The sequence below is a fragment of the Mustela putorius genome, unplaced genomic scaffold (genome assembly GCF_011764305.1).
Source record: "Mustela putorius furo isolate JIRA1106 unplaced genomic scaffold, ASM1176430v1.1 tig00003858_pilon_pilon_pilon, whole genome shotgun sequence".
Taxonomy (NCBI): Eukaryota; Metazoa; Chordata; class Mammalia; order Carnivora; family Mustelidae; genus Mustela; species Mustela putorius.
Window position 1 is genome coordinate 18091000 of NW_025422010.1, and position 17085 is coordinate 18108084.

A 17085-nucleotide genomic window follows, 5' to 3' on the forward strand; every position below is an offset into this window, starting at 1 on the left:
GGAAAAAAATGTTGAAGGTCTCTTCAGCTGGAGAGAGCAAGAAGTGATTATTTCTATGACTGGAGTGATGAAAATCAGCCTCCAAAGTCAGCTTCCTGTTTGGTGCTGGAGGACACACATACAGGACAGCTGGGACCCTGAAGGTCACCATGGCAGCTAAGAAGTGAAGGCAATCAAGGTCATAGGGCTCTAACAAACCCTTAAGTTCAGAAAACTCTGAGGATCCCAAGGAGATACTTGCAACCTTTTCACCACAAAGCCATAGTTGCCAAGGAAAACACTCACATTCGCCTGGGTGAATTCCTTCCTTCACTCAACCATACGTGGTAAAATCAGATAAAAATAATCAAACATTTCTTTTCAAATGTCTTTGTAGCTTGTCATCTTCTGACAGAAGCAGTCAGGAAGGCCACTTCTCTCTCAAGATATTTTAGAAAGGAAAAAATCTTACCCTCCCATCGAAACCCCTGCTGCCAGGAAGGGAGCCGAAGGGTACAGACTATGCACGTGGTGAATAACAGTCTCCAGGTCTTCAGTGTTAGCACAGCAGTAAGTCCTTGGTGTCTGTGAGCAGAGACAGGTAAAGCACAACATTTAAAAATCATGAGATTCATGACCTGTAAAAGGCAGAAATGACGGAGCCGAAGTTATTCTCTATTAAAAAAAAAAAAAAGCAAACAAGTGAACAAAAGAGACATTGCAATTATGCCCCCCAAATTTTAAATTGTGGCTGGTTTATAACGGGCGAACCGTTTTCTTCATCCTGAATGCTGTCCACTAATGGGGTAGTGTGGTTTTCTGGCATGGCCTTCCCTCTAGATAAGGCAATTTCCAGTTGCATTTATGAATTACAGATGTTCTTCTACAACAATATATCCATATAGCCCCAGCTGCACTACACTGCAACAGACACTTAATATGTTAAAATATGTAAAGCTGATTATGCCTCAATACATCAGGCATTCAAACAAATGATTTTCAAGTGAACCTCATCAATAAGGGCTCTGTTTCTGGCAGGAAAGCTTCACAAACGCTTTGTTTGAACTGTGGGAGGAGGGGGCAGTCCTTTCTGCAGAATAAACGTCAGAGTGTGTCCATGAATATATGTGTGTGTGCCTAGGTGAGATAAAACCCCCAGAAACTGAATAGCACGGAGAGGAGTCTGGTTAACACTGCTCTAACCAAAGCAGTGCCCTGGACCCTCTTGACTTTACTATTCCAATTAACAATGATCGCCACATAAGGTTATGTTCACCCACCGTTCAATCGCTAATAAGAAGCCCAAGACAAGCACAGTTTTTAATGATCCTTCCAATTAAACTCAAGCCTAAAACGCTACCTATTGCCTACCATCATCTTTTTGAGGTCTGCAAATATGAAACTCTCCAAAAGACAAAGGTTAACCTGGAGAGATTTACAGGAGCTAAGTTACTAAATAATTAAGCTTGTGTCTACAAAACCCTGAGGTAAATCCCATTATTATATCTATTTTATAGAGGAAACTGAATTTAGAGACATTAAAAGACTCCTGGCACACCTCACCAGCTAATATGAGACTAAGTGGACATACTTAAAAAAAAAGAAATCCTTTGTGATTAAATGCATTTGAGGGGCACAAATTCACTGTAAAATCTAAATGGAATAGTATCTACTACCAGGCTTGTTCATAGTGACTGCACCTGTTGTAACAAGAATTCAGGTGAAGAAATCCTTACATGATATTTTTATTACATGGGAGTCTATTCATGTGGCATAGCTTTAACATTTCTGAATTATTTGTGACAGTCACAGCATTTACTCTTGTCATGCAGGCTTGACGTGAACGCAGCCACACACGGTCGCACATGAATGTGCACACAGAGCTCAGGGTTTGAGAAAAGCAGCCTGCGGAAAATTATTAAGATCAGAGAACCTTAGTGTCAGGAAGGACTTGATTCCTTATTAAAGCATTTTTTTTTTTAAGATTTATTTATTTATTTATTTGACAGAGAGAAATCACAAGTAGGCAGAGAGGCAGGCAGAGAGAGAGAGAGGAGGAAGCAGGCTCCCTGCTGAGCAGAGAGCCCGATGCGGGACTCGATCCCAGGACCCTGAGATCATGACCTGAGCCGAAGGCAGCGGCTTAACCACTGAGCCACCCAGGCACCCAGGACTTGATTCCTTATTTACACATGAAGAAATCATGGCTCAGCAAGGTTGAGTAATTTGGCAAAGGTCACAAAGTAGCAGAGCCTGGATCACATGTTTGTAATCAGTAAACAATTTCCTGTAAAGCACTAGGATACTGAAAGGGATTTCATTAATAAATTCAGCATCTGGTATCCTCAGATACAAAAACTGATTTTTCTGTAAATGTTTTTCTCCAGATGGATGACATTAAGATCAAAACTGATAATAGTGGCATGGATCAAGGTTGCCAGAACTCTGACACTCAGTAAATCTAGAGCCTTTCCGGCATGGTCCCGCCTCCTTCCAGCTGCTCCTCCTGCTTCTGTGATGGCACTATGCCATTCTCCTCCTGCTCCTAGCTTTCCACTTCCTGCCTGGTTCCTGTTAGTCTTCCCACAACCTCAATGTGAATACTCATTCCCAAAAGTCTTGTCTTAGGCCTGCGTCTGCTTCTCTGGTCAATACTTGATTCCTGAGGGTCTGACCTATCTTCCTGGCTTCATCAAACCACCAGTAGGCAATGACTAAACCAACTCTCCACCTTCTACCCTCTCACCTGATCTTGAGCTCCAGATCCAAATTGCCAAGTTCTAACAGGCAGCTTCACTAACGGGTTCTGGCCATAATTCAAACTTAAAATGCCTCGAAGTAAACTCTTCTCTTTATGAACACTATACTGCTTCTCCTAACTTCCCATTTAAAAAAAAATAGATGACATCTATATTTTCCTAATTAAAACTGTAGGTGACATTGCCTTCTCCCTCTCCCTTAATCTCATAGCCAATAAATTGCCAAGTCTTGTAGCCTCTTCCTCCTCAGTGTCTTTTGCAGGAAACACCAGCAACCCCTTTTTTCTACTCTAGTAAAGGCTTGGTATGTTAGATTCTCTTAGAAGAGCCCCTGAGACAGGCAGGATGTGAGTGTTAGTGGTTCATCTAGAAGGTGAGACTAGGAAGCACCAGTAGAGGAATGGTGAACTGAGTCAGGGAGGGTAGAAGGTCAATAAAGAACATGGGACCAAGCAGTTCGTGACTATGGGCAACAGGGGACTCCATCCTCTTGGGGCACTTTGGGACACTATGGGAATATGGCTCAAAATTATCCCAAGCGAGTGGCGAGGGAGCTGGGTTCCACCAGTTCCCTTCAGCCATTGGTTGAAGACTGCTCCTAGAGGAGGTTCACTCTAGGAGCCTCCTAGAGGAGATTCACCAGATGCTGGCACTCCTGGTTGGCCCTGAGCACAGGGCCAGCAGGCTCCTGCGGCTAGAGAGGCCCCCGGTCCAAGAGATGTGAGCATTTGCAGGTGAAAGCCATGAGGTAGATGTGCATGGGAATGGTAAGTGTCACAGGGGTAAGGATGTGACAAGGGTATGGCATTAACTGTCTCTGCTACCAGGCCTTTTTACCTCTTACTTGGACTGCTGCAATAGCCACTTAACTGGTTAACTCCCAGTCTTTGTTCATAACCACCCCTAATCCTATCTCCTATGCACTGACAGATTAATCTTCCTAAAGAACATTTCTAGCTTTAATCATGACAGTATTTTTGCTTAAAATTCTTCACTAGCTTTTCGCTGCTGAATTAAGGACACATTCTTCTGCCAAGTGTTCAAGGCCCTCCACAGTATGTCAAGCAACCTTTCCAGCTCTGAAGTTTACCATTTCTCCGTAGGTACAGAGTCACATCAATGAGACACCCACCAGTATTGTCTTGTGCGCTGGCCTCTTATCATCCTTGCTACCTGTAGAACACCTCATCTTCCAAGGGTCCTTCACAATCAACTCTGCCTATTGAAATCATGCCTTGAATAAATGTCAGGTAAAAGGCCAAGTCTTGACCCCTGGTCTCCCAGACACCACAACCTTTCCCAATTCTACTCCTAATTGTCCCAGCCTGTCTGCCGCTGGCCCACATTATCTATTACCTGTATGTCTACTACTATCTTACCTCTTTCTCTGACAGTCAATACATACTTGTTGCCTGAAAAATGAGATGCATAACTTTTGATAAGCAAAACTGTGTAGTTATATCACATGACCTCTTGACACGTGATGATTTTTTTTTTTAAAGATTTTATTTATTTATTTGACAGACAGAGATCACAAGTAGGCAGAGAGGCAGGCAGAGAGAGAGAGAGAGAGGGGGGGGGGGGAAGCAGGCTTCCCACGGAGCAGAGAGCCCGATGCGGGGCTCGATCCCAGGACCCTGAGATCATGACCCGAGCCGAAGGCAGCAGCCCAAACCACTGAGCCACCCAGGCGCCCCATGACACGTGATGATTTTAACAGGAAATATCATATGCCTTCTTTCTTCCCAGGACTTGAGACTCCCTAAAGAAGGGGTTCATCCAGGATACACAGCAAAGACACTAATGGGGGCCATACATTGAATTTGTAGGCCTGGCAGAACTTTTCTTCAGGTCTAAAAATATAACTAGCAGCTTTTAAGACAAAACATTAGTTAATTCTCAGTTGCTAGGGCTACTAATACAACCAGCAACTAATCCTATTGCAGTAATTCCTGGCTTTTTCCATGCTTCCAGAACAGAGGTAGAGTAAGCCTATCTAATGAGAAAAGGGATTAAGGAAGACCTTGCAGCATTCGGCTGGGAGGTAAAAACTCCTTTTACAGTGAGAGGAGGATGGGAAAGGTATTCTGGAAAAAAATCTAAAGGATAAAGAAAAGCTATAGGATAGATAATCTTCCAGCAGATGTTTGGGCATAAATGTTTTACAAGTTAGAATAATTTGAAAATAATTACAAACCAAGATTGTGTAAATTGTCCAACTGCAGCTAGGATTTGCAAGAAACAATAGTAATTTGTTTCATGGCTTTTAGAGGTGCGTTTAAAAAAAATCACTGAAGAGAATAATGAAGCAAAATTAATTCTTAATTATTCACACATAACAGATGGGAAAAGAGTAATGCATACATTTTATATTAATCTGTGGACTACATGTAATCTGTTCTTCTTAATCTACTTCCAAAAAGTAGACAAACTGAGTTCTCCCTAACCTGGAAGAGAATTTTCCTGTCCTGGTTTAGAGGACATTTGTTTTAAGATGCAAATTTCATTTAAAAAGTGGGTGGGGGCGCCTGGGTGGCTCAGTGGGTTAAGCCGCTGCCTTCGGCTCAGGTCATGATCTCAGGGTCCTGGGATCGAGTCCCGCATCGGGCTCTCTGCTCAGCAGGGAGCCTGCTTCTCTCTCTCTCTCTCTCTCTCTCTCTGCCTGCCTCTCCATCTACTTGTGATTTCTCTCTGTCAAATAAATAAATAAAATTCTTTAAAAAAAAAAAAAAAAAAAAAAAAAAAAAAAAAAAAAATAAAAAGTGGGTGGTTTTGTTTTTGTTTTGTTTTTGGTCTAGAAACAAATTAAAATTCACCCTGTTAATCAGGTAGCCTGACTCTCCCTAGCTATTCTGGAAGGGGATGAATTTGCTAATCTGCAGTAGAAGCCATCACCCAGAACCCTTCTTTTAGTGCTGGGGTGGCCTCATAGCCGGTACTAAACCGGGCCAGCTAGGATTTTCGTTTTTCATCCAGCAAAATGAAAACCGAAAAAGACACTTACCCATCTTTGTAAAAAATCATTTCAATTGTAGCTGGCTGATGCACTTACAAGTGTAGGTGGTGTGCTACACAAGGGGTAAGTCTTTGGCTAACACCACAAGGGTCTCTGGCTCACTGAGCAGAGTTTGATAGTAATTTTTGCTACACCTAAAATAATGATAATAATAATTTCAATTTCATTTTTATTTTATTGTAATGTCTGATAGTCATCAGGAGCTTAGAAGATTTCATTTTACAGCCGTCCTTTTTCACAGGTCTGTACTGAAATATTGGATAAGATGCTGCCCAAAGGAACTCTGTGATTCTTGTGTGCACCTAAGTCCCTAGAAAGTAATCCTTGCATGAGTACTAATCATACTTCTTCACTGATCTCTGCAGCATGTTTTTGTTGTTGCTGCTGTTTCGTTTTCATACCATCCTCCCCTCCATCTACTACATAGTGATTTGCCCAAATTGTTAGGAAAATTGATCTTATTTTTAGATGAGTTCATTAAATAGGAAGTCAGAGAAAACAACAGGAGGCATCCACATATCAAGGAACACTTTAATGACAAATCTTTTTACCTAGTCCTTATTAGATGTGTAAAATGGCTAAGTGTCTACAAGTGCCTGGGACTTTGCTCCTTTCCATTAAAATAACTAGCCACAAAACAGGGGAGCCTGAGTAGCTCAGTGGGTTAAAGCCTCTGCCTTCAGCTCAGGTCATGATCCCAGGGTTCTGGGATGGAGTCCCACAGCGGGCTCTCTGCTCAGCAGGGAGCCTGCTTCCCTTCCTCTCTTTCTCTCTCCCTGCCTCTCTGCCACCTACTTGTGATCTCTATCAAATAAATTTTTAAAAGTCTTAAAAAAAAATTAAAAAAACAAAACAAAACAAAAAACTAGCCACAAAGCAAAGGGCCCCAAGAAATATCTTGGCTACCTCTGAGCCCAAGATGGCCTAGGTACTCCACTCCGACTCATTTCTACATGGCTACATGCATAGGCACTCGTGCTACACAGTGACCCCAATAAATGACCACAGTATTGTGCACGGCTTAGAGCAGATCACCCAGGGTGACAGGAGTTACTCTTGGTCCAGGCACCTAAGAAGCAAGTCTCCTGCCCTGCCCTGGCTGGGTTTGGGGCCAGAGGTGGCTCACCAGGGCCAGGGTTCAAAGAAAGGGAGGCTGCCACCTCATAGCAGTCTTCAGCCCAGCCTGCACTTTAGACTCTGTAGGGAGTATTATGACAAATCACAGACACTTGGACTCCACCCCAGACCAAATGAATCAGGAACTCGGGGCGGGGTGGTGGGGGTGGTGGGGAATGTGGTTCAGGGATCAGTGTTTTTTAAAGCTTCCCAGAGGATTCTAATGCGCAGCCAGGGCTGAGAACCAAGTGCTTGGAGAGAAGAAGAATAGAGAACCAGGGTGAGAGCAGAAGAATAAAGAAATAGGATGAGAGCTGAGCCAAGAGAGGAGGAGGCTGCAGTGACAAGAATGATAAAACGGTCTAGAGTGTCTTGGGAAGAGGGAAATCTAGTGGCATGGGAATTCCTTGCTGTGCACAGGGAAAGGCTGCCAAACATCAGCAACCTTATAGGATCACCTGGCCCATGTTGCTCATTCAGTAAAAGGTAACTAGCTATTAAATCATTGGTATTATTATTCTTAGAAATTCTTAAATTATTTAAACACTCCTTTTCTTTATTTGAAAACTGTTCATAGAGAATTGTACAATCTTTTGCGGACCCACCACTTAACAAGAGTCAGTATTACTGCGCTGGACCTATCAATGTTAGGAAAAAGTCCTAAAGAATTCAATATATTCATATACATATCTGGCTGACATCAGCCTTCCTGGGTTGTTCTGAGTGGGATGGAGGAAAGCAGGGGTGGGTAATTTTTGGAGCATTTAGGAAAGAGCAGACTTGGATGGGGCACCATGGTTTTTACGAGGAAGGTTATTGGTTACAAGAAAGAGAATGCCTGAAGGTGTGAATCTGACTACTGAACTGTGTCCTGACTGGCCCTGCCTTATCTCTTCCTCCTCCCTCTAACCAAAATCCCTTCTGAATGCCTGCTTCAGAAAATGGAACTCAGGAGGGAAGAGCATTATGTCCCTCCCATCCTATCAGCTTCCAAAGCTAAGGTGGAAAAGCCCAGTAGGAAACAAGAATCCATGTCTCTAGATCTGAGTCCTTAGTGAACCACCCATTATCTGATGTTGAGGTAGGAACCCTCTTGTTGAAAACCCCTTTGATCTCTAACCCCAGATTTTCAGCCTGACTTGAATTAAAGCCAGAGCTGAAAGGCAAAGACATTCCAACCAACAGCCTGATTTGCTGCCCTGAGACCACTAATCAGTTTTATGAGCTCAGGCTTGTCACCCGACTTTTCCAGAGGCGTCCTCAATCTAAAAAATGAGCTTTTCAGGATTAGAGGATCTCTGGAGCCAGGGACCAGGACAGGATGAGATAAGCGCTGGTGTCAGAAGGTAAAACCAGCACACTGCTTCTCTCACCAAGAGACTATTACTATCTCCACCCCCAATCAGCTCACTTCCACAGAGAGCTTAGAATTGAAGGTGTTTGGTGTTTACATTTTACATTCTGCTGCCATCCCTCATCGTGTCAGGGGCTGGTATCAGATAATTTGAGGAGTGGCACTGATCCGTATAACCACACTTGGAGCAGCACCTACTGTAAAGCATCCCCCAGCTGCTGCTCCCCCTTTTGGCACTCCCTTACCCACTGAACCAGCTCTAACTTGACTGGAAAGTGCCTGAAGGAGGGTTTTCTTTTTCATAGCTCTATGAAACATGACCCATACAATTCACCTATTTAAAATGTACAATTCATTATACGGGAAAAGAGGAAAAAAACAAAACAAAATGAAATCAGAAAGGGAGAAAAACCATAGGAGACCCTCCATCATGGGAAACAGACTGAGGATTAATGGAGGGGCGGGGGTACCTATGTGAGGGGCATGAAGAATGGCTCGTGATACAATGATCGCTGGGTATTATAGGCAACCGATGAATCACTGACCTCTACCTCTGAAACTAATAATATACTATATGTTAATTAATTGAATTTAAATAAAAATATTAAAAAAAAAAACTTAAATGTGTAATTCATGGGTTTTAGTGTAATCAGAGTTGTTCAACCACCACAATATCAGAACATGTTTATCTCCCCAAAAAGAAACCCTCTACCATTAGCTGTCACCCTCCCTCCCCCAGCCCTAGGCTACCACTAATAATATACTGTCTTTCTGTCTCTATAGATCTGCCCAATCTTAATGTTTTATATATATATGGGATCATACAACATGGAATCTTGTGTGACTGGCTTCTCTTAGTGTAATATTCTCAAGGTTCGGGGCGCCTGGGCGGCTCAGTGGGTTAAAGCCTCTGCCTTCGGCTCAGGTTGTGATCTCGGGGTACTTGGATTGAGTCCCACATTGGGTTCTCTGCTCAGCAGGGAGCCTGCTTCCTCCTCTCTCTCTACCTGCCTCTCTGCCTACTTGTGATCTCTGTCTGTCAAATGAATAAATTAAAAAAAATATATTTAAAAAAATATTTTCAAGGTTCATCCATGCTATAGCAAGTATCTGTAGTTCATTCTTTTTTTAATGCTGAATAATATCCAGCGGTATGGATTCACCACATTTTCCTCACCCATTTGTCCACTGATGGACCTCTGGGTTGTTCCTACCTTTTGGTTAATATGAATAATGCTGCTATAAATACCCATGCATAAGTTACTATATGAACATATATTTTCATTTCTCTTAGTGATACACATAGGAGTAGAATTGCTGGGTCATATAGTAATTCTTTTTTTTTTTTTTTTTAAAGATTTTATTTATTTATTTGACAGAGAGAAATTACAAGTAAGCAGAGAGGCAGGCAGAGAGAGGAGGAAGCAGGCTCCCTGCTGAGCAGAGAGCCCGATGCGGGACTCGATCCCAGGACCCTGAGATCATGACCTGAGCCGAAGGCAGCGGCTTAACCCACTGAGCCACCCAGGCGCCCTCATATAGTAATTCTATGTTTAACTTTTTGAGAATGTGCCAGACTATTTTCCAAAGTGGCTAGGAGGTAATCCTATGTTTAACTTTTTGAAAAAGTGCCAGACTATTTTCGAAGGTGGCTATTTTCCTATTGTGCCTAGAGATACAGAAGTCTGTATGACCCTATAACTAAAAAGAAAGGGGGTCCTTTATATAGCTTTCAACAAACTCAGTTTTGCCTTGGTAAATTATCATTCTTAACTAAGCTAGAAGCATAATATTTCATAAAGTAATTAATAATACTAGGGAGTTTGTGGATAACTTGGACTCCTAGATTTGTATCCTTGAAAATGCATCTGCAGAGAGCAAGAAAATGTACCATCTACGGGCTCCAGGAACCCTGCAGGAATATCTGAATGTCTGTCTACCAAGACTAGGACTCTCCATCTCCCATAGCTAACAGCCCCAGGGAGGGCAACGTGCAGGCTTCTCCTTTCCTAGTGAGCAAGGCTTTTGGCTTTTCCACAATCCTGCAATGTATAATAGGAAATTAGGACAATATGGTAGTGGAAAATTTCTTTCTTTCTTATTCTCCTCTGTAGGAGTCATAGTAATCCCTATGAATTCTAAGTATATCAGCAACATATTTCAGCAAAACTTTTCTTTTTTGCATTTCTTCCACTCTTAGGAGAACTGCTTACTCTAAACTCCATTTCACCTTTGCTAGCACTTCTGGGTTAATTTCGCTTAGAGAATGTGCCTTCCTGTTTGATCTTTGCTGATTCATCTTTTGTTCTTTTTTATGCCCTCAGGAAGGTCTTACTTACTCTGGGTCTGAGCTACATTAAATCCTTTCTGGAACAAGGTGAGGTATAAATAAACATAAGTTCCTCTAGTCTGAAACAGTAATTGTTCAGGCTCTAGGGACAGAAGGAAGGAGGATTATCAAGGGAGCTAAATATCAAAGATAGCTCTAATAATCAATATTGGCATCTCATTTTTGTGATCTGTTAGAGCACAAGAAGTATATATTAAATTATAATTAATTTACTCCCTTAAATTTCTTTTTTAAAGCAGTTGTTTTAAAGCATTTAATTGTAATTACATTTTGGCCATTTTATCTCTTTATTCTTTTTTAAATTAGATTACATTAACCTTTGTGATAACAGATAATTGCTGGAGGTATTAGTTCATTGGATTCAACCCAGTGCTCTGTGTATGACTCCAGAGACCAAGCTGCTCTTACCCTCTTGCTTAGAACTCTATATTATTTAACATAAAATAGAAGTTTTATAAAATAAAAAGTTAAGGGGCACCTGGGTGGCTCAGTGGGTTAAAGCCTCTGCCTTCACCTCAGGTCACGCTCCCAGGGTCCTGGGATCCAGCCCCGCATCAGGCTCTCTGCTTGGCAGGGAGCCTGCTTCCTCCTCTCTCTCTCTCTCTGCCTGCCTCTCTGCCTACTTGTGATCTCTGTCTGTCAAATAAATAAATAAACAAATAAATAAATAAATAAATAGCTTTTAAAAAAAGTTAAGAATGTTACCTATATACTATCCCTTTGTAAGAACTTGAGGTATTCTTGGAGATTTTTCAAAAAAACAATTAATGTGATGGGTAAAAGTTAATGGGTTTGTTGCATTCTTTCAAAGTAAATTTCCAATTACCTTTAAATGCAAAGGGTGGAAGGTTTTCAAGCTTCTTGCTCTTCCTTTTCTCTCCTCCTTCCTATTTGCTGTGTTCTAAGATTCTATCCATAGACCTCCCCCTTTTGCTGTTCAAACCATCCTTAAGCAATCTTGACTACTGAGCTCCAGGTTTTACTTGTGCACCAACAATCTGTTTCTTTCTGTAGTTTGTACATGTCTCCTGAGGCCCCATCTACTATATCCAGCTGTATTAGAAATTTCCACCTGGATGATCTCAAAGCACCTAAAAATCTGAAACTAGATTTTCTTTTACACCAAAAATATTGTCAATGCTCTTAAATTTCCCATATAAGCAAAGATCAGAGCCTATCACCAATCAGCCAAGCTAGAAATGTCAACCTAGAATTTCCTCTCTTTGTTTCCTGCAATACAATTAGTATTCTTTCTGCCCTGTCAATAACCTTCATTTTTGTTCTCTCCTCTTTCTCCCTCCTGCCTCTGTTTTTAAACTCTGGGCACATCTATAGTAACTGCTTTCCAACTGGCCTCCCCGCCTCCAGACTCCTTCCCTTCCATCTCTTTCCTGCATACTGCTGCCATGGTTCTCTCTCTAAAACAGGGACATGGTCAGCTTATTTTATATGTCAATTATACCTCCATAAAGCTGGGAAAAAAAGTTAAAAGGTCAATGCTTTGATAGTAAGTTCCTTGGATTCTACACATGACTCTTCAAAATTTGGCCCAACCCCTCTAGAAGAATTCCTGGATGAGAGGGAGTATGACATAATGGTCAAGACCAGAAGCAGAAGCACACAGTCAGACTACATGGGTCTGAATCCTGGTTCTGCATTTTCTGGCTAGGACATGTTCTTAATCTTTTTGTGCCTCACTTTTTTCAGCTGGTAAATCAGCTGATGTTGATGGCTATGCTTAACTAAATCGTTGTGTTGTTACTGTGGTTGAACACTAAGTACAAAAAGACATAACTGATACATTCTAAGTACTCAGTAAACCTAAGATAAAATCATCATCATCATCCCTCTACCAGTAAGTATATGCTTTTATCTATCTCACTCTTTATGCTGAGAAATCCTTTCTATTCCCTCTCTTGGTTCAATACCACAGCCTTCAAGATCCAACTGAAACTTACCTCCACTACGATGTTCTCTCACCTCTCCCAAACAGTTCGTTATGCCCTCTCTTTATGCTCAACCATCTTTATACATCCCCTACAATTACATTTAGCACTGTACTGCATATATTTTCAAGCATCTGAACTCTGTCCTGCAACTTAAATGAAAGCTCCTAAGGGTTAATGTTGCATCTAATATCGTGTATACTCCCCACCATATCGCCTTGTCTAGTGCCTAATTTAACAGGCAGACAACACAACTTTGCTGAATGAACAGATCTTTGTCCCTCACTTTATGAGACCTATCGGACTTTACTTTGCAGTACATTATTTTCTTGAGAGTCTCAGACCATGTCCTCCCCATTTTTGTACCCTGGAAGCACCTAGAAGGAGACACAGCAGACAAGAGCTGCTCAAAAATTACTTCATGGATCCAGGGTCACTGACAAATTCAAATCTTTCCCTTTAAGAGCACCTGCCATTTGTTCACAAACTTCTAAAGGGCTGGACTAAACAAGGAAATGTGAACCTTCACATCAAACTGTTTATTGTGAGGATCTTGAGAAAGAACATAAACATTTTATAACTTTAGTTTTGGAAATCATATTGATCCTGATTCCCTCCAGGACCCAAGTTCCTGTAAAGCAAAGTACAAGAGCTCTTTTTCCCCCAAACTCTCATAATGCACTGACATTAGCAACAGATTATACTTTTTTATTTTCAGCATGACTTAATTATTTATAGTTTTAATATCATTCTCTACTAATGCCTCAAAAAAAAAAAAAAAAAAAGGTTCTTTCAGTTCTGGTGGAATTGTCTTGGACTTATTGGAGTAGTAAGGGATTAACAGTTGAAAATCTTCCCAAAAATTTCAGTGAATTTTTAGAGCAAAAAAAAGCTAAGCATAGGTAAAGATTTAAATAATATTTCCCCTATGTAAACTTTGGCTGGCAAATAGGCATATAACATACAGTCAATCTGTTTCATGACAAAAGTAAATTTCTTAAGTGAAAACAAAGTATCACCATACTGGTTAATTTGTTTTGTATCAGTTAATGTATAAAGTAAGTGTATTTCGCTTTAAAAATAACATAGATAAATAACTATTGATGTTCAAATATAGTATGAAAGTCATAAGATAGAACTTTAGCTTCTATAAAAATAGAAATACATTACATATATTTTACTTATTATGTACAATCTGGATAAACATAGACTAAGGGGAGTCCTCTGACTATATAATTGCAAGTCTTATAAATTTCCTCTTCTTGTTGTTGCTTCTCTGTATTTTTCCACAGTGAACTTGTATTATATACACAGTTATTTTAAATAAAGAATGTACTTTTCATTATAAAACTAGAAATCATTCTTCTAAACAGTAAGCTGTTGTCATTAATTTAAATTTACTTACCAAGAGATTCTCCCCTGCCACTCCTCTGTTGTTAAAAACCACACATCTAAAAACCAGGAAAGTAATGTTTGTTATTTTTACACATGATTCTTGCTCACAATAATACATATTAAAATCATCTTAGTGGCATTGTTTTAGGTTACTAAAAGATTTGTAAAGATCCACAGACATGAGAATGTTTTACAATTTCATGTAAATGCACTAAAATATATATCCGTTTTTCTAACTTCAATATGTGAGTTCAGATCAGAAAATTGTATATTGAAGTGACATTGGATTTTCCTATGAAAAGCAGAATTTTTACAATTTATTCCTATGCATATGTGTAGGCCTCCAATAAATGTTATTAAAACAATTCTAAATAGGGGCGCCTGGTTGGCTCAGTGGGTTAAGCCTTGCCTTTGGTCATGATCTCAAGGTCCTGGGATCGAGCCCCACATCGGGCTCTCCGCTCAGCAGGGAGCCTGCTTCCCTCTCCCTCTCTGCCTACTTGTGATCGCTCTCTGTCAAATAAATAAATAAAATCTTTTAAAAAAATTCTAAATATAAGTCAAAATTTCTATTTATTTATTTATTTATTTATTTATTTGACTAATCTCCATCGTGGGGCTTGAACTCAGGACCCCAAGCTCAAGAGTCACATGTTCCCCCCACTGAGCCAGCCAAGTACCCCAGTATAAGTCACATTAAATGTTTTTGCCTCATACTAGAAAAAAAAAGTTCTCTACCTACTCTATTTGTAACATTAGCAAGTATCTATTCCAATTCTAAGAAATAGCTATTATTCCCTCAAGACTTGACAAACAGAGACTAAAACTTCACCTGTGATGAAAACATTACCACAGGAACTGTAAGGAACCTGACATCTGAGCTGGTGGGAAGAGCCCCCACTATGCAACTGTTCAGTTGACCTCGGGGAGGAAAGACAAACTGTGCTTCCTATAATCTTGTTTGCCTCTCCTGGATCAATGGTCATATGCAAAGGGCTTAGAGCAGTGTTGGCTCATGGTAAGTATACAGGAAAGTTAGCTATTAGTAGCAATGGTAATCAGTGACATTGTAGCCTTAATAAGTCATTCTGCATTTAAATTATTTAATTCTCATTTAACTTCCAGTCAACCAGAACATCAGATATGAATTTTTCGCCATCCTCAAACCAAATCCCGACGCCTATCTACAGGATTCTCTTTGATTGAGTGACTCCATATTCATGTTGATTAAAATTCATTTTGTTTTTGTTTGTATACTTATCTAATCAATCAAGGCCACCTAGGGTTCTAATTCCCTTCTTTCGGGGTGTTGCTGATCACTGTATGGGTTCCGACGGCCCTACACAACATTCACAGCTAACTCTTATGGGGGGGGAGGGGTTAGGTTTCAATGTGATGCTCAGGCTATGTTTCTGTGAAGGAATCCTCTCTTTCATCTGAAGAATTTTATTAGGCCCAACTGGGAAAAATAAGTGGGGGGAGTGTTTAAAATATCTGAAATCAGGGGCACCTGGGTGGCTCAGTGGGTTAAAGCCTCTGCCTTCGGCTTGGGTTGTGATCCCAGGGTTCTGAGATCAAGCCCCGCATCAGGCTCTCTGCTCAGCGGGGAGTCCGCTTCCCTTCCTCTCTCTCTGCCTGCCTCTCTGCCTACTTGTGATCTCTGTCTGTCAAATAAATAAATAAAATCTTAAAAAAATACATCTTAAATCAGAGGCATCTGAGTGACTCAGTTGATTGAGCATCTGCCTTCAGCTCAGGTCATAATCCCAGAGTCCTGGAATCTAGGCTCCCTGCTCAGGAAGGAGTCTGCTTCTCCCTCTCCGTCTGCCTCTCCTCCCACTGATGTGTTCTCTCTCTCTCTCTCTCTCTCTGAGCTCACTCTCCCTCTCTCCTTCAAATAAAGAAAATATTTAAAATTTTAAAAATTTCAGAAATCTGATTTGAGAAAAAGCTAGAAATATTACATTTTATTGACTAGTTAGAGAAATATCTTAACTATACTCTGAAAACAAGCAGAAAAGTTGGGAGTAGGATTGGTCCTTCATCTTTTACTTGCTAAAAAGAATGGCATAACAGGGGCATCTGGCTGGCTCAGTTGGTAAAGTGTGAAACTCTTGATCTTGGAGTTGTGAGAACCAGCCTCACATTGGGTGTAGAGATTACTTAAAACTAAAATCCTTAAAATAAAAAAAAAAAGAACAGCAAGAGGGACTAAACATAAATAAGATTTAAGTAAGCCACATGTACTTACTTGCATAAGCACCTAGGTTACACAAGAATTGGGGCTAACATTACTTGTGCCCTTGAACCTTGAAGCTCCCAGTCATCCGGAAAAGAACCACCTTTAAAGAGCAAACACTAAGTAAGGATAAAAATGGTTTCTGAGGCAAGATGTCTTCATGTGACTGCCACTGAGAGAAGGGAACAGAACGAGTAAGGGCAAAGAAAATGATGATCTGCAAACTCAGGAAAAAGCAGGCTGTACCTCTGGGATTTTCTCCCCAACACAGACCAGGATATTTGTACTCCCCTTTAGGCAACTTTGAAAAGTAGATCACAGTTCTGCTATCTCTTGCTAGAGGAGGAAATGTACTGACCTCTCCAAAGACCTTTGCTCCTAATGATGTTCAATCACTAGCTGTCATCACTGTACAGACTTCTAGCTTTGGAAATTGGGCAGAGAGATGAGGAAGAATGGAGAAAAGCAGCACAGAGGAAGGTAGAATGACAGCTGCCATTCTGTCTCTCTCTCCCATTTCAGTTGGTGACAAGTAATCAGCTTCTTCTTTTGTCTAACCCCTTTTCTGCCCTCACAATCATCAGGGAATACTACATACAAAGCTTAAAGACCTGGTTGTACAACTGCTATTACCAGGACATTTGATAAGCCTCTGTTAACTTTATATATCTCTCTCCAAATAATTTTTATAATTTCTCCAATTTTTTTTGATCTGTGATTTTGCCTTTAATTATCTTAAGCCTTATGATGTAATTTAAAATTTGTGCTGCTGATATATCTCCTCTACTTCAACCCTTCTAATGAGTTGGTAAAAGCACCATTACCAATCATATAAATATGGCAATTCCACAGTTATGTTTTTGAATAGCTGTTTAGAAGACAATCTTGAATTATAACTTAGTCTGACTTAGTAAAGAATTCACAAGCCAAG

At 40.6% G+C, this 17085-nt stretch overlaps 1 protein-coding gene across 1 annotated transcript in view; it reads right to left on the bottom strand.

Annotated features, from left to right (window-relative positions):
• The window catches only part of ABHD3 (abhydrolase domain containing 3, phospholipase), a 43929-nt gene that overhangs the window by 12427 nt on the left and 14417 nt on the right, over positions 1–17085 (bottom strand). Inside the window, exons 4-5 of the mRNA XM_004742824.3 lie at positions 13926–13971; positions 452–564 (exon numbers count right to left, since the gene is read on the bottom strand). Of these exons, the coding sequence (XP_004742881.1) occupies positions 452–564; positions 13926–13971 (159 nt within the window). The remainder of the gene's footprint in view (positions 1–451; positions 565–13925; positions 13972–17085) is intronic.